The 14,536-nt window shown below is 38.9% G+C and overlaps 2 protein-coding genes across 3 annotated transcripts in view; one reads left to right on the forward strand and one right to left on the reverse strand.

Annotated features, from left to right (window-relative positions):
• The window catches only part of LOC134844117 (c-Myc-binding protein-like), a 493,244-nt gene that overhangs the window by 196,008 nt on the left and 282,700 nt on the right, over positions 1-14,536 (forward strand). The gene's annotated exons all lie outside the window — the stretch shown is intronic.
• Positions 5,779-14,536, reverse strand: part of LOC134844822 (zinc finger protein 277-like) — an 86,973-nt gene continuing 78,215 nt past the window's right edge. The window contains exons 9-10 of the mRNA XM_063861637.1: positions 6,211-6,423; positions 5,779-5,971 (exon numbers count right to left, since the gene is read on the reverse strand). Coding sequence (XP_063717707.1) covers positions 5,779-5,971; positions 6,211-6,423 — 406 coding nt within the window. The remainder of the gene's footprint in view (positions 5,972-6,210; positions 6,424-14,536) is intronic.

The raw sequence follows: 14,536 nt of genomic DNA on the forward strand, positions 1-14,536 counted from the left end.
GCGCCTTTAGGAACTTGCCTCCATACAGTCATTTACCAGAGAGCGGCTTCTGAAAATGGAGTCAGCAGCTGGTTTTTCATAATCAATTCAGCGCCTTCAGGAATTTGCCTCCATACACTCATTTTCCAGAGAGCGGCTCTAGAAAATGGAGTCACAAGCTGGCTTTTCATAATCAGTTTAGCACCTTCAGGAACTTGCTTCCATACAGTCATTTACCAGAGAGCGGCTTCTGAAAATGGAGTCAACTGCTGGTTTTGCATAATCAGTTTAGCGCCAAAAAATTTTTGCCTCCATACAGCCAGTTTCCTCGAGCGGCATCTGAAAATGGAGTCACAAGCTGGCTTTTCATAATCAGTTTAGCGCCTTCAGGAACTTGCTTCCATACAGTCATTTACCAGAGAGCGGCTTCTGAAAATGGAGTCAACTGCTGGTTTTTCAAAATCAGTTCAGCGCCTTCAGGAACTTGCCTGCATACAGTCATTTTCGAGGGAGCAGATTCTGAAGATGGAATCAACTGCTTGATGTTCATAATCAGTTCAGCGCCAACAGGAACTTGCCTCCATACAGTCATTTTCCAGAGAGCGGCTTCTGAAAATGGAGTCAACAGCTGGCTTTTCATAATCAGTTTAGCGCCTTTAGGACTTTGCCTCCATACAGTCATTTACCAAGAGCGGCTTCTGAAAATGGAGTCAACAGCTGGTTTTTCATAATCAGTTTAGCGCCTTCAGGAACTTGCCTCTATACAGTCATTTTCCAGAGAGCGGCTTCTGAAAATGGAGTCAACTGCTGGTTTTTCATAATCAGTTCAGCGCGTTCAGGAACTTGCCTCCATACAGTCATTTTCCAGAGAGCGGATTCTGAAAATGGAGTCAACTTCTGTTTTTCATTATCAGTTCAGCGCCTTCAGGAACTTGCCTCTATACAGTCATCTTCCAGAGAGCGGCTTCTGAAAATGAAGTCAAATGCTGGTTTTTCTTATCAATTCAGCGCCTTCAGGAACTTGCCTCCATACAGTCATTTTCCAGAGAGCGGCATCTGAAAATGGAGTAAACTGCTTGGTGTTCATAATCAGTTCACCGCCATCAGGATCTTGCCTCTATACAGTCATTTCCAGAGAGCGGCTAATGAAAATTGAGTCAGAAACTGGTTTTTCATAATCAGTTCAGCGCCTTCAGGAACTTGCCTCCATACAGTCATTTACCAGAGAGCGGTTTCTGAAAAAAGAGTCAAAAGCTGGTTTTTCATAATCAGCTCAGCGCCTTCAGGAACTTGCCTCCATACAGTCATTTTCCAGAGAGCGGATTCTGAAAATGGAGACAACTGCTGGTTTTCCCTTATCAGTTCAGCGCCTTCAGGAACTTGCCTCTATACAGTCATTTTCCAGAGAGCGGCTTCTGAAAATGGAGTCAACTGCTGGTTTTGCATAATCAGTTCAGCGCCTAAAAGATTTTGCCTCCATACAGTCAGTTTCCTAGAGCGGGATCTGAAAATGAAGTCGGCTGCTGGTTTTTCATAATCAGTTCAGCGCCTTCAGGAACTTGCCTGCATACAGTCATTTTCCAGGGAGCAGATTCTGAAGATGGAATCAACTGCTTGATGTTCATAATCAGTTCAGCGCCAACAGGAACTTGCCTCCATACAGTCATTTTCCAGAGAGCGGCTTCTGAAAATGGAGTCAACAGCTGGCTTTTCATAATCAGTTTAGCGCCTTTAGGACTTTGCCTCCATACAGTCATTTACCAAGAGCGGCTTCTGAAAATGGAGTCAACAGCTGGTTTTTCATAATCAGTTTAGCGCCTTCAGGAACTTGCCTCTATACAGTCATTTTCCAGAGAGCGGCTTCTGAAAATGGAGTCAACTGCTGGTTTTTCATAATCAGTTCAGCGCGTTCAGGAACTTGCCTCCATACAGTCATTTTCCAGAGAGCGGATTCTGAAAATGGAGTCAACTTCTGTTTTTCATTATCAGTTCAGCGCCTTCAGGAACTTGCCTCTATACAGTCATCTTCCAGAGAGCGGCTTCTGAAAATGAAGTCAAATGCTGGTTTTTCTTATCAATTCAGCGCCTTCAGGAACTTGCCTCCATACAGTCATTTTCCAGAGAGCGGCATCTGAAAATGGAGTAAACTGCTTGGTGTTCATAATCAGTTCACCGCCATCAGGATCTTGCCTCTATACAGTCATTTCCAGAGAGCGGCTAATGAAAATTGAGTCAGAAACTGGTTTTTCATAATCAGTTCAGCGCCTTCAGGAACTTGCCTCCATACAGTCATTTACCAGAGAGCGGTTTCTGAAAAAAGAGTCAAAAGCTGGTTTTTCATAATCAGCTCAGCGCCTTCAGGAACTTGCCTCCATACAGTCATTTTCCAGAGAGCGGATTCTGAAAATGGAGACAACTGCTGGTTTTCCCTTATCAGTTCAGCGCCTTCAGGAACTTGCCTCTATACAGTCATTTTCCAGAGAGCGGCTTCTGAAAATGGAGTCAACTGCTGGTTTTGCATAATCAGTTCAGCGCCTAAAAGATTTTGCCTCCATACAGTCAGTTTCCTAGAGCGGGATCTGAAAATGAAGTCGGCTGCTGGTTTTTCATAATCAGTTCAGCGCCTTCAGGAACTTGCCTGCATACAGTCATTTTCCAGGGAGCAGATTCTGAAAATAGAATCAATTGCTTGGTGTTCATAATCAGTTCAGCGCCATCAGGAACTTGCCTCCATACAGTTATTTTCCAGAGAGCGGCTTCTGAAAATGGAGTCAACAGCTGGCTTTTCATAATCAGTTTAGCGCCTTTAGGAACTTGCCTCCATACAGTCATTTACCAGAAAGCGGCTTCTGAAAATGGAGTCAACAGCTGGTTTTTCATAATCAATTCAGCGCCTTCAGGAATTTGCCTCCATACACTCATTTTCCAGAGAGCGGCTCCTGAAAATGGAGTCACAAGCTGGCTTTTCATAATCAGTTTAGCGCCTTCAGGAACTTGTTTCCATACAGTCATTTACCAGAGAGCGGCTTCTGAAAATGGAGTCAACTGCTGGTTTTGCATAATCAGTTTAGCGCCAAAAAATTTTTGCCTCCATACAGCCAGTTTCCTAGAGCGGCATCTGAAAATGGAGTCAACTGCTGGTTTTTCAAAATCAGTTCAGCTCCTTCAGGAACTTGCCTGCATACAGTCATTTTCCAGGGAGCAGATTCTGAAGATTGAATCAACTGCTTGATGTTCATAATCAGTTCAGCGCCAACAGGAACTTGCCTCCATACAGTCATTTTCCAGAGAGCGGCTTCTGAAAATGGAGTCAACAGCTGGCTTTTCATAATCAGTTAAGCGCCTTTAGGACTTTGCCTCCATACAGTCATTTACCAGAGAGCGGCTTCTGAAAATGGAGTCAACAGCTGGTTTTTCATAATCAGTTTAGCGCCTTCAGGAAGTTGCCTCTATACAGTCATTTTCCAGAGAGCGGCTTCTGAAAATGGAGTCAACTGCTGGTTTTTCATAATCAGTTCAGCGCCTTCAGGAACTTGCCTCCATATAGTCATTTTCCTAGAGCTGCTTCTGAAAATGGTGTCAACAGTTCGCTTTTCATAATCAGTTTAGCACCTTTAGGAACTTGCCTCCATACAGTCATTTTCCAGAGAGCGGATTCTGAAAATGGAATCAACTGCTTGGTGTTCATAATCATTTCAGCGCAATCAGGAATTTGCCTCCAAACAGTCATTTACCAGAGAGCGGCTTCTGAAAATGGAGTCAACAGCTGGTTTTCCAAAATCAGTTCAGCGCCTTCAGGAACTTGCCTCCATACAGTCATTTTCCAGAGAGCGGCTTCTGATAATGGAGTCAACTGCTGGTTTTTCATTATCAGTTCAGCGCCTTCAGGAGCTTGCCTCTATACAGTCATTTTCTAGAGAGCGGCTTCTGAAAATGGAGTCAACTGCTGGTTTTTCATAATCAGTTCAGCGCCTTCAGGAACTTGCCTCCATATAGTCATTTTCCTAGAGCCGCTTCTGAAAATGGTGTCAACAGTTCGCTTTTCATAATCAGTTTAGCACCTTTAGGAACTTGCCTCCATACAGTCATTTTCCAGAGAGCGGATTCTGAAAATGGAATCAACTGCTTGGTGTTCATAATCAGTTCAGCGCAATCAGGAATTTGCCTCCAAACAGTCACTTACCAGAGAGCGGCTTCTGAAAATGGAGTCAACAGCTGGTTTTCCATAATCAGTTCAGCGCCTTCAGGAACTTGCCTCCATACAGTTCTTTTCCAGAGAGCGGCTTCTGAAAATGGAGTCAACAGCTGGTTTTTCATAATCAGTTCAGCGCCTTCAGGAACTTGCCTCCATACAGTCATTTTTCAGAAAGCGGCATCTGAAAATGCAGTCAACTGCTGGTTTTTCATAATCAGTTCAGCGCCTTCAGGAACTTGCCTCCATACAGTGCTTTTCCAGAGAGCGGCTTCTGAAAATGGAGTCAACAGCTGGTTTTTCATAATCAGTTCAGCGCCATCAGGAACTTCCTCTATACAGTCATTTTCGAGAGAGCGGATTCTGAAAATGGAATCAACTGCTTGGTGTTCATAATCATTTCAGCGCAATCAGGAATTTGCCTCCAAACAGTCATTTACCAGAGAGCGGCTTCTGAAAATGGAGTCAACAGCTGGTTTTCCAAAATCAGTTCAGCGCCTTCAGGAACTTGCCTCCATACAGTCATTTTCCAGAGAGCGGCTTCTGATAATGGAGTCAACTGCTGGTTTTTCATTATCAGTTCAGCGCCTTCAGGAGCTTGCCTCTATACAGTCATTTTCTAGAGAGCGGCTTCTGAAAATGGAGTCAACTGCTGGTTTTTCATAATCAGTTCAGCGCCTTCAGGAACTTGCCTCCATATAGTCATTTTCCTAGAGCCGCTTCTGAAAATGGTGTCAACAGTTCGCTTTTCATAATCAGTTTAGCACCTTTAGGAACTTGCCTCCATACAGTCATTTTCCAGAGAGCGGATTCTGAAAATGGAATCAACTGCTTGGTGTTCATAATCAGTTCAGCGCAATCAGGAATTTGCCTCCAAACAGTCACTTACCAGAGAGCGGCTTCTGAAAATGGAGTCAACAGCTGGTTTTCCATAATCAGTTCAGCGCCTTCAGGAACTTGCCTCCATACAGTTCTTTTCCAGAGAGCGGCTTCTGAAAATGGAGTCAACAGCTGGTTTTTCATAATCAGTTCAGCGCCTTCAGGAACTTGCCTCCATACAGTCATTTTTCAGAAAGCGGCATCTGAAAATGCAGTCAACTGCTGGTTTTTCATAATCAGTTCAGCGCCTTCAGGAACTTGCCTCCATACAGTGCTTTTACAGAGAGCGGCTTCTGAAAATGGAGTCAACAGCTGGTTTTTCATAATCAGTTCAGCGCCATCAGGAACTTCCTCTATACAGTCATTTTCGAGAGAGCGGCTTCTGAAAATAGAGTCAACTGCTGGTTTTTCATAATCAGTTCAGCGCCTTCAGGAACTTGCTTCCATACAGTCCTTTTCCAGAGAGCAGCTAATGAAAATGGAGTCAGAAACTGGTTTTTCATAATCAATTCAGCGCCTTCAGGAAATGGCCTCCATACACTCATTTTCCAGAGAGCGGCTCCTGAAAATGGAGTCAACAGCTGGTTTTCCATAATCAGTTCAGCGCCTTCAGGAACTTGCCTCCATACGGTGCTTTTCCAGAGAGCGGATTCTGAAAATGGAGTCAACAGCTGCTTTTTCATAATCAGTTCAGCGCCTTCAGGAACTTGCCTCCATACAGTCATTTTTCAGAAAGCGGCATCTGAAAATGCAGTCAACTGCTGGTTTTTCATACTCAGTTCAGCGCCTTCAGGAATTTGCCTACATACAGTGCTTTTCCAGAGAGCGGCTTCTGAAAATGGAGTCAACAGCTGGTTTTTCATAATCAGTTCAGCGCCATCAGGAACTTCCTCTATACAGTCATTTTCGAGAGAGCGGCTTCTGAAAATAGAGTCAACTGCTGGTTTTTCATAATCAGTTCAGCGCCTTCAGGAACTTGCTTCCATACAGTCATTTTTCAGAGAGCAGCTAATGAAAATGGAGTCAGAAACTGGTTTTTCATAATCAATTCAGCGCCTTCAGGAATTGGCCTCCGTACAGTAATTTTCCAGAGAGCGGCTACTGAAAATGGAGTCAACTGCTGGTTTTTCATTATCAGTTCAGCGCCTTCAGGAACTTGCCTATATACAGTCATTTTCCAGAGAGCGGCTTTGGAAAACGGAGTCAACTGCTGGTTTTTCATAATCAGTTCAGCGCCTTCAGGAACTTGCCTCCATACAGTCATTTGCCAGATAGCGGCTTCTGAAAATAGAGTCAACAGCTGGTTTTTCATATCCAGTTCAGCGCCTTCAGTCAAAATCTCTTCGAACAGAGAACACTTTGCCCCTGGCAGCCTGAGTTATAACCGAGGTGGTTAACTCATAGAGTAATTTCGGATAGGGTACACCGTCTGCTCGTCACGCTATCTTATTTTCGGCCGGATAGATTCGTGCAACTTCTTAGTCTAATACCGATCCTAATCTTACTCTTATACTATCTAGTCTCAGGGTGTTTAACTAGTCTCTGCTAGGCTCAATAGATCTAGGGTATACTGGTTTATTGCGGCTGCTGAAGTCTTCTTGGAGAGTCAACTAATTTCTAAGTTAAATTCAAATCTCTCTGGTGCTGAAATTACAAGTAATTCCAGCACTTACAAATAAGTGGGTTGTTAGTTAGATGGATCATGATTGGTTAATATTAAATACTTTACAGTGGTAAAATATCTAATTTATCCAATCATAAAATGTAGTTTAGATCAGGTTCCACCCATCCGGATTTTACAGAGTTTTTTAGAATAGTCTTTCTGCAATTCAAAAGATGGATGATGGACGTTGGTATTTGGCGAACATCATATTTCGTCTGGGTTCTCTTGTTAGAGAAGTTCCAGATTCAATCGTTGTGTCTTCTCATGACAACGACTGGGTTTTCACAACAAACTCAAATCTGATTTCAGAATGGTTGGCTATGACAGGTTTTTTCGTTTCATGTAGAGAACTTCTTTGTGTTTGACCTTGTCTGGGAATGGCGTGGAGATTGTGCGTGGAGGGGATGCCTGGTTACTCGGATCTGTACGTATACTTGAACATCGAGGTGGTCATTGTTCTAGTTCAATGAAGTCCTTTTCTGCGAAGTCAAGTCGTACTCTAAATCCTTTGAGTTGTGATTGTGGGCGGCATACTGATTGTGGTTGGCCATTCTTTTTCGAGTGTAGTGGGGTCATTTTGTCTTTGGATGTTCGTCTTTGGTGTTGTATGCTGATCTATATACTGCAAGATATAATTTACATTTTATAAAATTTTTATTAGTTTAGTGTTTTAGTTATGATTATGGTTAGTTGTTTTCACAAAAGCTTTCTGTTTTAGTTCAGTTATTTTGAAGAGTTACTCACCCTTGAGTACCTCTTATTAAAAATAGGAGTGTGGTCACAAAGCGTGGATGTAGCGCGGTGGGTTAGGCCGGCTATAGAGCATGCTCAGGACGTCCTCTCTGGTGGGTTAGGCCAGGAGTGGGAGTATGATTTCGTGCGGTTTCTGTGAGAGGTCCTGTTATGTGATAACGTTTTATGTTGGGTTTATTGTGGTTTTTCTTATGTTTCGTTGGTTGTGTCCTTTTTTCAAAAATCAAATTGTTTTTGGTATGGGTTTGTCTTTGGACTTTTTTGTGTTTTATTATTTCTTTCTTAGACTTTATAATAGTCTTCAAAAGAATAAATTATCCAGTTTTAAACTGGGTTAATCCGGTTTGGGTACCGTTGGTTTCCTTTTCTTAGTCATGCTGTTATTCTATGTGTTGTGGTGTTTAGTAAGCTGCATTGGTTAGTTTTGTGTAGTATATAATTCCTTTCCAACCGGGTTAAAGGAATGTTTGAAACTTGTTATCGTGTGTTAGAGTTATTGAGTGTGAAAGCTTGAAACTGAAATTCATTATTTAAACAATTCTTCGTGGGCGAGCTGTGCGAGTTTGGATAGAATTCTTGTGCGAGTGAATGAAAATATCAAAAGGTTAGTACTGCATTTGCGTTTTATTAATTTACTACATAGAATTTCAATTTTATTGTTCGTTTTGGGGAAAAATTAAGTTACAAATTTTCATCATTATTAGAATTACTGCTTTTAGGGAAATAATTTATAAATTAATTTATTACATTTGTATGAATTTTATTTAATTTAGCTGGTGCAAAAGATTATTAGAATTTGGGACAATTTGAAGAAGTTTTCAATTTTTTATTTTTCTTTTGTGTATTTTGCAGATGATCGTGAGATGAAGACTAAAAATCTAAATAAAACATGGATAAAGAATGGTTAGTGTTTTATTTTTAAATTTATTAGTATATGTATAAATTATACTTACCTGTTAGTCGTCGGGGAAAAAACCGTGGGGGAAGATGTCGTGGGTTATGTCGGAATTTGTTAGTAACTTTGCTAGTATGCGAATGATGTTTTAGTTTGAAGCAGTGGCCAAAGCAATTGAAGTGCTTTAATGGTTTTTAGTTCTTCAGTGCCAACTGCAAAATCATAAGGTGTGTTTTGGATGAGGTTATATAATTTGTGGTTATATTTAGTGTTGTGGATGAATTCTAATATGGGGATTTCTATAGGTTGAACAAATTCATGTGGAATAAGGAAGGGTCTGGATTCTTCTGCGTTGAAGGTCTTTGTGATGGGACAAAAAATATACATTTGGGTTATGGGATCATAATTGCGAAGAATACCGTGAAGGTTAGTATCTTTGATGCAATATGTGAAGTTAAGAAAAAATGGTGATGTGTATTTAGAGTTAATAAATTGAAAACGATGGTGTGGTTGTCTTGATGGAGTGTGTAGGTCAAAGTGATTTTGTATAAAGCGGTAATATGTTTATGTGTGGGTTTGTTTAGTGCGTAACATAATGTCATGTGAGCAGTGCAAATCTCGTTCATGTGGTGCAAGGAAATGAAAGGTTAGTGAAAATAATTGAAATCTTTCTTTAAAACTTTCGTAAGCTTGTGTGTCGGTTAGTGCTTCAGAAATGATGTGGTCGAATTTGCGATCAAATATATTGAGTGTAAAAACATATGGTGTTTTGATGAAAAATTTTTCTGTGATTTGTGGGTTAGCGAAGCGATCATCATCTAAAAATTGGTCTTGGTTAGTTCGGATGATGTTATGATCGTAATATTCTAGCGTATATTCGTTAGCTCGGGGTGCAGTGTATGTTTTTAGTGATTTTTTATATCCGATGTAAGTAAATTGTCTATGTGTTAGTGGTGTAGTGAGTCGATATAGCATATCTTGATTTCGTTCTATATCGATGTGAGTATTAGATAAAGGTAGGCAAAGGGGGTTAGTAAAATGATAATATGCTGTCCAATGAAGTGTAGGCATTAAAACTTGTTCATCTACAAAGCTACGTGTATCGTTAGTATCTGTAGGGGTGTTCAAAGTATATTGTGGAAATGAAGGTAAGGTGATTGCTAAAAATTCTTTCGTGTTAGTGTGATTTGGATGATTAATATATTCACGGGCTGTTCCTGGTTTTGTTGGAAATGGATGGTTTGGGAATTTTCTTTTGAAAGTGCGGTAAGCTCTATTAGTGCTAATTGATGACTCGGTGGATGTGGATGATGGTGCTAGTGATGCGGTATAAGCTGAACAGGGTGTAGGGGTAGGTGGATTTGATGATCATATGGTTGATGAAATCTGGTTTATAGTTGAGGTGTCAAGGTGGAAGGGTTGTTGTTGTAGGGTGATAAAATTATCTAGTTCCTGGGAGATTTGGGGAGTATCTGGAGAATTGGATGATCGGTCTGAATGAAATGAGGAGTAGGTTGGGGTAACTTGTGAAGCATAGGATGGTGTAGAAAGGGATGGGAGTGGGTTATTTGGTGGGATTGGTTGAAAAGGGGGTTTTGAAAAAACTGAGGGATTGGTTTGAGAATTATTGGATGGAGATGGTTCAGAGTCGGCAAATTCGTCAGGGGTTTCAATATCTGGGTTATTGAGTTGTGAGATGGAGTATAAAACTGAGATGTGTGAATTAGTGTCTGAATTCATGCCTGATGTTATATTATTGGTTGGGAAATCGGGTGGTGGGAAAGCAAAAAGTGGAATTATTGTAATTGGAGTGTTGAGGTTGGTTGGGTGTGAATTTGAGCGGTGTAGGGATCCAAGTTGTCGGCTCATCGTGGGCTAAAAAAATTATTATTTTGAGACTGAAAAGCGGTGGTATGGGGTTGTTCTATGATTTGTTCATATGTATTTTCATCTAGTGAATGGTGTGTCATTATATGTTGAATGGGACTTTGTGATATAGTTGGTCTAAAATTTGGATTATTTGTTATTGCTAAATTTCGAAAATTTCGTGGGACTAGTGATAATGGATGGTTATGTGGTAGTGGTGGTAACTGTGGTGCTGTAGGCGTAATGTCTACATTGTTATGTTCTTCGTCGTATGTGTTCTGTCTTGTTGCTATTTTTGTGTTGTATTCCTTTATTTGTGCATCTAAAAGAATTTTGTTTATTGATGATGAAAAAATTCCAAAAAATCCTGCAAATAGTATGCGTGCTACACTTGCTTGTCTATTTACTTGTGTGTGTATAGCGCATGTATTATAGATTCCTTTTAAAAGCGAAAAAAGAAATCCTATAAAGTTAAACATTGCGTATAAAATAGTCAATTTTTCTAAGATGTAGTAGGGCCATCCTAGAAAATCGAGAATTTTATTTTTTAGTGTAACAAAGCTAAAAATATTTATAGGTGAAATTTCTTGTGGTCGGTATTTTTCACCGTTTAGATATATATAGTCTTTAATGTCTTTAAAATATCCGCTATAGTCTTGTGTATAAATATCTGCAAATCCTGCTGTTTCGGCAAGTTTGCGTAAGTTTTGGTCAATTGATTGTCTTTGTATCGTGTCCATTTGTGTTAATAATTCTTGGAATTGTTGTGTTCTAATGTGATGTTGTATATCGGATTTTGAATATATTCCAATTGATTGTAAGTCAATATTTGGGTTTCGAACAATAGCTCTAATGCTTTCAGGTGAAAATTTTTTGAGTGATTGCATTAATGTGGGATATGGAGTAAGAAGATAATATTTATCTTCATCAGGGTTCAGTTGAACTACATTGTGGCTATTTTCTGATCCACATGGGACTGCGGTATCCCAGAAATAGGTTCGTCTTGAAAGTGTGTCAACGAAGTGTACCTTATTCTTATAAAAGATAGGGATTCTTTTATAGCATCGTTTATCTTCAAAAACATATAGTGGTGATACTTTTTTGGTACAGGTATAAAACCATAAAATGTTTCCTTCATAATCTAAAAAAATTGATCTATTTCCTGATAGTAAATATCCTGCGTAGGGTATTTTTAATACTGCTAGTGCAAGTGATTGTAGGATTTGTGTCCTTTCTAATTCGCATAGCTGGTGAAGTGTTTCTAATTCAGATAGTGACTTTTCTTGAAAAATTCGGCTAATTGTGTAGTCTAATTTCATATCTAGGTGAATATCATAGTGGATGTTACCGAAATATGTACTATTCATTAGTGATAATTCTTGTAAACGTGTGCTTCTAGTGTCATGGGGCTTTAGATGTCCACCAGGTTGATTTTTACTTTTTTGAAAATCAACTGGTATATATGATGTTCCTTCGTTTATAGGGTGACTTGTGGCGTATGGGTCGATTTTTACTTTTCCAGTGGTCATGTCGAATCCTTTTTCATATTCAACTAATATCTCGGAGTATTGTGTTTTGTGAAGTGGATTTCTGTATTTACATGCAAGTTCTGTTTCTTGATATATTTGAAAACGTGTCAATTTACTTTCTATATTGTGTATGTTTCTAAAATTAGAACTTTGTCTTCGTGATGGATGGACTTGTTCATATGGAATTGATTGTATGAAATATTTTTCGTGAAATTTTATCATACGAGCGTGTATTTTTGCTACTTGAAATGTTGTACATGTGTCTTCAGGGAACCAAACAATTGTTGCTTGTGTTCGTGTTGTAGGGTCACAATAGCCTTGGTCGTTTTTACAAGGTAATCTAATTCCTTGATAGATCATTGTGTTGTCTGATAAATCGCGTGTGAGTTGTATTTTTTCGAGTTGTATTTTCCAATCAAAAAACATGATTTCTTGATATCCTTTATTTTTTGTGTCTGCTTTGCAGTTTGATGGGTCATTTATACCAATGTGTGGTATCCAGTGTTTATCGTGTATATCATAAGTTAATCTTCCGTGTGCGCCGTTGTATGGGTATTTTTCATCTAATTTTATATGTCCTTGATATCTTTCAAGTTCTGCTTGATGTACAGAATCTGCAAAAACTTGGAAATATACTAATTTTCTATCAGTGTTTTTATTTCTTGTGATATTGAGTCTTAGTAACTCGTTTTTACAATCTTCGGGATTGAGATGTAGAAGTCGTTCGATATTACTTTGGTAGAATGATTCGTGGTCAAGTCGGTTTTTATTTCCATTTGAGACTTGTGAACAATGTACTTTCTTTTCGGAAAATGTCGCTGTGAATTTATATCCTTTAACTGTTGTTGCTCGGGCTTTTGAATAAAGTGTCGCTATTACATTTGTTGTTTCTATAGCTTGTGGTTCTGTTTCGCATTGTGATACTTGATTTATTGCATATTTGTGTAATGTTTTTTGTTTGTTTTCGTCACAATCGTAATGTGTTACTAATAAATCTTGGGGTCCTGTGCGGGGGGAAGGGTTTATGTTTTCATTTGAGGTTATTAGAAAAAGGAGTTGGAGAAAAATTAAAATTTTTAGAATATACATGTGTATGACAATCCTGAGTATGGGTTATAAAATGTGATGTAACCAATTGTCTTTTTGGTATATCTGTCGTATTTGTATATTACTTCAGTTGTTATAAATGATGGTGGTAGGGATTGAGCTGTTATATTTGGTGGATTTAATGGATAGGGATGTTGAGTAATGTTGTTTAGTTTAACCATGATTTCAAATTTTAATTGTAGACTATTCTGTTGGAGTATTTGGATGTTATGAGCACGAATGTCTTCGTGAATGTCTTGTCTATATTGTAGTCTATTTAGTGCCCTGTTGTGGAGTCGGTTACTTTCTAGGTGTTGTCCAAATAATGGTGGAGGTGCTGTGAATGTAATCCAGTCTAGTCTTAAAGGAAAATTTGTTGATGATTGTTCTCGATATCTAGCGTCGAGGTTATTTGGGAAATTTAAGTTAAAAGGTGGTGGTGAAATCTGGCTTATTGATGGTGTTGATGGTAGTGATAATGTTTCTGGTAGTGATGAGGATGTTGTTGTATCCGTAGAAATATCTATTGGATCATTGATTAAATTTGGTTCACCTTGTGTGAATGAATGTGTTGTCCAGTATGGTAGTCGTGATGTTTGGTTTGTAGGGTTAAAGGGATTTTCACGTATTTGTTCAGATGTTGGCGTTGAACCTAAGTAATCTGATGGTAGGCTTGAGGTGCTACGTTGTGAAAGAAGCGTAGGGGTTTCTGGTAATATACCAATGGGGTTTTCTGGTGTACTTTGTGATGGGGATTGAGGTATATCAAAATGAACTCGGGGAGTTTGAAAATTTCTGTTTCGTCGAGGATGTATAATTTGTCTATTTATTTCGACTGTATTTTGGTTTTGACTAGGATTTCGTATTTTACTCAATTCTTGTGGAAGTGTTGGGTATAAGTTATATGTTGGTTCGCTTAGAGGTGCTTGTCGTTGAACTGGTTCTAGTGGTTCTGATAAGCGAGCGTGTCGTTCTTCAAAGGTATATGGGTTATTTTGAAAAGAAATTCGTGTAGATGTTTGGGGGTTTTGGGTAGTTGAAGGTGGTGTCGGGTTTTCCTGGGATGATGTCGGTGAAGACTGACTGTGTGATTGTTGGTTAGCAATTTTTGATGGTTTTTGATCTATTCTTTTAGTGAAAAAATTTATGTTTATTGTAGTATTCTTCTAGAAAAAGTATTAGGAGGATTGTTGCTAGGGCGAATGTGATAATTGCTTTCTTTATACATTTGCATATTGTCAAGATGAGGGATGATAGAAATGTTATAAAAATTACAAATAGTAAAAAAATATCTGTTCTACTAAAAATGGTTCGTATCATTTAGATAAATTTTGGGAATCGTACCTGTGGATATAGTTAATAGCTTTTGAAAGCTGGAGATATAGTTCAAATATGGAATAGAAAATTAAAAAAATATTGCAAAAATTGATTAAGATTATTATAAAAGATTCAAAGGTATCAAAAAGAAATATGATGAAAGGTTTAAATATTGTGAAAAAGTTTGCGAGAATGTTTAGAATTATGGTAACTGGTCGAGAGAAGAGCATTTAAGAAATGGCTTCTCGATCGAACATTTTTTGTTGTTTGAGGCAATTTTCAAGTGTGGTCGGATTATTTATTGGTTTTTTGACAAGTGGGTTGAGTTTTGTGAAAAATTGTTGGGGGCAAATTTTATGGTGATCGGGAGGTCTTCT

The sequence above is a fragment of the Symsagittifera roscoffensis genome, chromosome 4, assembly GCF_963678635.1.
Source record: "Symsagittifera roscoffensis chromosome 4, txSymRosc1.1, whole genome shotgun sequence".
Taxonomy (NCBI): domain Eukaryota; kingdom Metazoa; phylum Xenacoelomorpha; order Acoela; family Convolutidae; genus Symsagittifera; species Symsagittifera roscoffensis.